The 7,525-nt window shown below is 35.6% G+C and overlaps 1 protein-coding gene across 1 annotated transcript; it reads left to right on the forward strand.

Moving 5' to 3' along the window:
* LOC123875950 lies at positions 1 to 7,426 on the forward strand. Its single transcript, XM_045922063.1, has 8 exons — positions 1 to 643; positions 837 to 1,112; positions 1,511 to 1,852; positions 2,176 to 2,356; positions 2,718 to 2,883; positions 3,246 to 5,834; positions 6,192 to 6,303; positions 6,815 to 7,426. Exons 1-8 carry the CDS (start codon positions 362 to 364, stop codon positions 7,370 to 7,372), a joined length of 4,506 nt encoding a protein of 1,501 aa, XP_045778019.1. The 5' UTR covers positions 1 to 361; the 3' UTR covers positions 7,373 to 7,426.
* Positions 7,427 to 7,525: the final 99 nt, after the last annotated feature.

Consider the following 7,525-nt stretch of genomic DNA (forward strand, 5'->3'; position numbering starts at 1 on the left):
TTTGTACAGTAGTACGAGTAGTACTTACTTTACAAATTACAATGTTAAATGTTTTTATAAGTTTTTCTACGATGCATACATGATGCAAAGTGCAAAATTGGAACATCGCTGTTTGTGAAATTGTGAATTTAACTAACTAAAAAAAAGTGTTATTTTTAAGATATTTTAAGCCTGAGGCATATTTTACTTGCTTGTGAATTGTGATTGTCTGCCAGTACTTATTTGAAGCACAATTCGGCAAATCCTAACTAATAAAAAAAGTATCATCTTTTTCACTGGATAAAATTGAGAAAACTGTTTATATATTTGTCCACACACATGGGCACGATAGTAATTATATATCCCTAAGAAGTGGGAAAATATGGCAAACATCACTCAGTGTTTTTCTTTAAATTACAAAGAATTTTTATTAGATGAAATAGCACTGGATGGCCTACAAGGCATTGGTATTGAATTATTATGGAAACGTATGGAAAAGCGTATTGGCACACCCTTAACTCCCAAGATAAAAGAGAAATTCTGGAAGTTCTTATCCAATACTAAATCTATATCAATATTTCACGTTTCTGACCCGCCAGTGGTTGTAGAAATTATAGATCGATTCATGATCGTTGATGAAGCTACAGGATATATACTAGACCCTGTAAGTACATGATTAGTCTTAATTGAATACAAACACAGCATAGGTTCTAGTTTAATCTTACAGATCTATTATTTCTATTTCATCCTTTAGATTTTATTATTCAATTTGTACTGTACTGAAATTGCAAACTAGTACAGACTGAGAAAATCCTTTGAAGGTTAAACAAATCCTAATATTAAATACAATTTTTCAGCTCACCCATTTAGATGGCCCTTATGAATGGTGCCCAATTGAAAACGAGTATGGATCATGTTCTAACTATACAACTAGAATATTGATATCAGAGAATGATGTGCAGTCAAGGACATATGAAGATGTGAAATCACAGTATGGGAACAATTTGGTACTTGTAGCTTCTATAGAGAAAAGATGGCACGCTTTGGCACCTCATTTACCCATTTCCTACTTGAATCAGCTTACACCAATACACTATGGCTTGTTGGAATTGATTGGCAAAGGGAGAGAAAATGTAAGTATTGGCTCCTAAAATGGCAAGTAATTTGTAGTCACTACTATAATGAGAACTGAGAAGATGGCAGCTTGCTGTAACACAAGATACCACACCTTATAGCGAGATGCAAGACGGGGCATTTGCTCTGGGATGAGTTCAATGGGTGTGGGGCAAGGAGGCATCAATGTGTTTCTAAGAGATATCGGGGCCTCCCAATATGCTTGATGCAATAAGGGAAGCCATAGAGATGAAAAAAAAACTATTATTATACACTCTAATAAATAATATAACACATAACATAATTAACCATTGAAATTATATACATGTGAGATAGGTATATATGTATTTTTTTTAAAGAAAATTCTTGTGTGTTATATACTTATAATATGTAAGTAATGTATTATGTACTTTTCCAGGGACAAATGACAGTCGGCACAACAAATCTTAGTAAAATAATCAAAGAACCGAAACTATTGTTTTACAATAGAAATGTCCTACATAAACTTGGCTTGATCGAAGTGCATTACACCACACAAATTACCTCTGGCAAGGCTATGAAGAGCATATTACTGCGGCTAAAGAGATTCCACCAACCTTTGTTAGGGAGTCTGCCTAAAGTTGGCCTGATAGCCAATGCAGTTGAATATTTACTGCAACAACCTGACCATTCCGAAGTAAATGAGGTTATGATCAAAAAAGGACTTATGACATCAAAACATTGTAAGCGATTCCAGAAAACAATGTATATCTTTACTTTCGTAAGTTGTTTTATTTATGTTCTTGTCTCAAATAGACGCTCTGATCTAAATAGCAATCACTGGTTATTAATGGCAATAACAATTTTATTTTCTAAGGATTTTAAAATTGTCAGCTGTTTTAACTCTATATGTATATATCTATAACTATAACGGTCCCTATGTACATAAATACATAATGGATTCAGATATACAAATATAGTTAAAAACCTGGAAATTGATATAGTCTACCGCTACTCGAATATATCTCGAAAAATCCTATCCTCCTATGGGATTCCTATTGGATTTTTAAAAACCTAAATCCATTAATATACTTAAACTTACAGGATGAGAGAGATGTCCAGGTAGAGAAAAGCACGACTCCTAAAGGTGAAAAACATAAAGAAATTGTCAAAAAAAAGTTCATTTCACTCGCACAAAATTTTGATGAGCCCCACTCAGATGAAGAAATTGAAAAAGCTCCTTTACAATGCCAATATAAAGTAGGCGTTGGTATTATGAGACAAGGTTGGTATTGTTTACGACTTTACGTATTGTTCTGTTTCTTTTTTACTACTTGATTCGAGTAAATTTTAATGGGTTTTCTTTCAAAATAAAAATGATGAATTATTGAAGTAAAACTTTTTCAAGCGTGACTTGAGAGTAACTGAGACCTAAAGAGTGTTTAACGATCATCAAACACAAAAATCTGTTTTGAGGCCCCCATCTTTTATAGAGGTGTTTTACGTACCAAGTAGTTTAAAGTACCATTGAAGGCTCTTTTTTACTACAGCTCATTTTAAAACTATTAATTTACTTAATTGTTATATATCTGCCAGGTAAAACCGACCATCGTCTCAATTACGTATAAGTATTAATTTTATTCCAGCATATGAAAGGATTTTGGAAGCTGGTCTCAAAGGTCTTACACAAACGGAAATTGCTCAACTACTAGGTGTAGAATTTTATACTAGCAGATCTATATGCAGAGTTTTCAAAAACAAGAACCTCGTTAGGGAGTTTCTAGAAGATAAAGGCCGACAAAGGACAGCCAGGTAATTTTTTTATTTATGAAGTGCCAGTAAGCAGGTCAACTGATGCAATATTTTTTTTAAATTTAAAATTTGCTTATAATTTGGTAAAAGTCCTTCTTGCATACACAAACACGCACACCGCTTCAGTTTTCGATTAAGGGATGATTTATGCTAGACTGTGCCGGGCCCAAGCCGTGCCTCGTTTGAGGCACGTCCGACATGCTGACGATTCACGGATTTGTATGAAAAAACGTAACACAGACTAGTTTTACTAATTTACTATACTAATAAACTAGTTTATAATAATAAACCCAAAATTTAAATAATTATTTATTATTAAATTATAATTTAAGTCTGTAATAGGGCATTTTTATTAATTACAGATATGTAGCTGTTGCAGCTACAAAAGAAATTGATAAAGAATATGATAAAGAGAAAAATATACTACTTGAACACGTGCAGGACGCAAAAGAAACAATTCAATCTATTAACATAAGCAATTCAGACTCTGATAATGATGTACCCATTAAGAAACTAAAGCTTGATAAGGACTGCAAGGAAACTGAAAAAAATATTAAAGAAAACACAGAAAGTTTCATAACCGAATTAAAAGCAATAGAAGGTTGTGAGACTGTTAAGGAGTCTCTTCTGAACACTAAAAAGAATCTAACATTAAGACAACTGAAGTATGCTAATGGAATTTTGAAAATACTCAAAGAGTTAAAGTTCATTATTGGATTCCAGACATTGAGTATGGTAGTGTCTAAAGCAATAGGTGAACCACCTATGGACACAAAGTCCCTCAAACTATTCGTCCACAAACTAATGACTGATGGTCAGTTGAAAGTTTTGAAAATAAGCAGACCAAAGAAAGCATATTTCCTCATCTGCGCTCCCAATATCCAGCCAACAGATGACATAATAAAGAAAAAATTCAAAGAACTGTGCTTCAAACCAGAGCCAATCAGGAAAATTAAAAAAATTAAAACAGAAGCTGCTAGGCCAAAGTGGCAATTCATATATCAGAGGTATATTAAAATTCAGAAATTACACGAATTCGTTATAAAATTCGTTTACTTCAATGACCATACACCTGAAACTAATTTTGCGCCAGGCTTTACCTCCATGCTAACTGTCATACCTGAAATGACTGTCGAATTCGCTCTAAGTAATATTAACAATGTGGAAACATCGGATGTCGCAAAATTAAAAATAGATGGAAAATCTAAAGCATTAAAAATACGAGATACCCCAGAAAAATTGAGTAATCCTTTATTACAGTCGAGGAGCTTACAAAACTCTTTAAAAATTATCCTCAAAATTCTCGCAGCCCTTGGCCTTATACAGCTAATTCATCAACCATCGACATCAAGAAAAGACGCAGCTAACACTTACGTTTTCTATGTAAACCGACGTGCAAAAATATTAAATACTTCAGGCAAATGGCCCAGACCAATCGATAAAAGTGACTTTGAAAAATTGTATTACTTTGAAACATTTGAAGATGTTAAAAAATATTGGCTCGATGTGACCAACATCAGCTCCACCACTACAATAAATGCACCAAAACGTGACTCGATTAAACTAGTGCATCCGTTGCGATGTGAAACTGATGTACAATTGTACGATAACGGGGATCGACTGGGCGACGGCTTAGGACCGTGCGGATTCGATTCCAGCATATTTTTAGATATTCCGAGGTTGTGGCGGAAATTCGTATTCAAACTTCCTAATTTACCGCAACCGGCGCCACCTAAACGAAAGATAATAAAAAGGATTGTAAAGAAGAGAAACAGACCTAAAAAAGTTGTGAAAAAAGACACATTACCAAAAATTGATAAGAGGAAGAGAATTGCCGACACTCCTTTGACGTGGTCGAGCTTAGAAGATAAAATCCTTATGTTGTGCAAAGCTGCTATCACAGTACTGAGTCCCTCGTCTCAGCCCGGCTCGTTGAGACTTAGGAACATCGTAGCGAAGGATCTGTTGACGATGATTGACCCTAAAAAGACAGCCGCCTACTGTCACAAAAGATCGATGGTCCTGGAATCGAATTCGGTAATGTCATATGAAAAAGATTGTATCATAAACGAAATGAGACGTCGCCGACAGCTGGTAAAGAAATACGATGGTCTATTAAAAGTATTGAGACTCCGTCATATAGGAAGCATAAATAAATATATCAATGAAGCCAGGCTCCCGATGCTAGAGTTGATATGGATCGCCTCCCAGATCGAAAGAACCAAGCCGTACATTCAGCGGATTCCGTGTATCGCGTTGAACTTCGAAGATTTTAACAAGAATTATACCATCACTCCGACGACTTCCAATCGACCCTACAACGTGTATAGAACACCGACCACTTGCGAACCTGAGTTCGCGGCTTTGAAAGAGGGGATCATCCTATCCGTTATGTTGTCCATAAAGAATCAGGTCTCTAACGACACTGCGCAGAAAATATATTCGATATTCGAAGTATATCCCGAGTCCACGCTGAGGAGTGCAGTGGAGCAACTTAGAAAAGGCGGCGTGATAGCAGCGAGGGAAAAAACTCTGAACAATAAAGTGAATAAAGTTAATTTCGATGACATCGTCGAATCTGCATACAAAATCTCAGCTGCTTATCGCCGTAAATGGGCTAATAGATTCGAGTCCGAGTTTCTCGTCTTTGTAGCGGATATTATGAACAGTGTAGTTCCAGAGAAAGATTTGAAGGGGTGCAGTGAGCTCAACTGCTTGTTGTGCGAAATGGCTGCCTGCGATATATTGGACATAAAGTCGGACACCATACCCGTGGTCACCGGCTCGGCGGGCTCAATAATGCAAGAAGAACAAATGAATGTTATCGACATGGAAACAAAGTACAAATTAAAATCTGGCACAATAGGGTGGAAAAGCAAGGAAGATGTGGTGGTTTTCTCAGACTGCTTCCAGGGCATCGAGTATAAAAGCATTTTAGAATCTATTTCAAAGTAAGTTTGCTGTGTTTGTAATTGTTAGGACAAGGTTTACATGAAAGAGTTTTTTTTGGCATATCCACGGGTAAAGAATGGCCGCGGGACGCGGACGAAGTCGCGAGCAACAAGTATTATAACATAAACAAATTATGTATGTTGCAATACGAATCGCACGCCACCTTCTGTGCGTTGATGGTAATATGTTAGAAACCGCAAGTTCAGATAACAACTGTACAAAGTTTCAACTCAATTGGATGAACAATGCGTGAACGTATAGGTAACAAACAGACAAACAAACTAACAAAAAAAATTAATTTAGTTTGTAGAAGATAGTTAATTTGAATAAAATTATAATATTATCACACTTTACAGGGAGAGTGTAGTGATGTTTTCTGACACTGATATTGTCTATGATATGCAAGACCCAATCATATCATATTTGGAAGGAAAAGGCGAGAAAGGTAGCACTTTTCACGAATTACAGGTAAGTTTTTATTCAATAGTCTAAAGATGTATATAAAAGAAAAAAGTGGCCAACTGACTGACTGATCTTTCAACTCACAGCTCAAACTACTGGACGGATCGGGCTGAAATTTGGCATCCAGATAGCTATTATGACGTAGACATAATTAATGAAGAATTTACCGTTAATGAAGAATTTTTGAAAGGTCAACCTCTAAGGGGGTAAAATAGGGGTTTGAAATTTGTGTAGTTGTGGGCAGTTTCTTAATAAACTTGCAATGTGAATACCTTACCTGCTAAATACTGAAAATAATATCAAAGGTAGAGAACTGTTAAAACGAGAACCTTACCTGCTAAATACTGAAAATAATATCAAAGGTAGAGAACTGTTAAAACGAGACAGTCACAGAAAATGACAGTAACTTCAGTCTAAGCAAAGTCAAAGTGTCAAAGTGCGCGCTATGATTTCAACCTCCTAGTTTCATGTTTTCACTTCTATTAGCAGCACTCTCTTACCGCCATTTTTTTTACAGGAACACTTATCAATAGACCGAAACGAATTGTGCGCCACACTTAAGGATCTCGAGGCTAAGAAAGTGGTTAAACGTGTTGGGTATTACGAAAATCTACTTATCCTCACGAAATATGCGATACCAATGCTCTTACAAATTGAGCGGAACTTTTACATTATACCTACGCCATGGCTAACTCTAGAAGGACGGATACAAGAAGAAATATTTATGAAATGGACTAGTGTAATAGTAAATAAAATTTTTGAATCCCCTGGATGCAGTATAGAGTTTTTGAGCAATACTTTCGAATGCATCTCAACTAGAAGTGTTCAAGATATTTGTACGTTCTTGCAAAGATGCGAATGTGTGACCATGCGGTGCATAGAGAAGAAACCAGTAGACTTGTTTTCGCAAGATGACGACGTGCCTGACTTGAGTGATTACAACCCATACGATTTACCGGATAACATTTTAGTATTTCCAGCTAAAAATTTGCTGACTAGATATGCTAGTTTATGGAAAAAGGTTTTGGATGAAACTGATACACAACTTGTATATTATAAATTGGCTCAGTCTTAAGAATACTTTGTAGATATTATGTTTAATATTAAAATTAATAAAAAGGAGGTACAAATAAAATTGAGTTTTATTTTAAGGGAGCTGAGCGGCTCATGAGCCGGTCTTAACAGATCTGGATTACAAGAAAGAACATTATACAGTGGTTTATACCAT

Source organism: Maniola jurtina, chromosome 20 (assembly GCF_905333055.1).
Source record: "Maniola jurtina chromosome 20, ilManJurt1.1, whole genome shotgun sequence".
NCBI classification, from domain to species: domain Eukaryota; kingdom Metazoa; phylum Arthropoda; class Insecta; order Lepidoptera; family Nymphalidae; genus Maniola; species Maniola jurtina.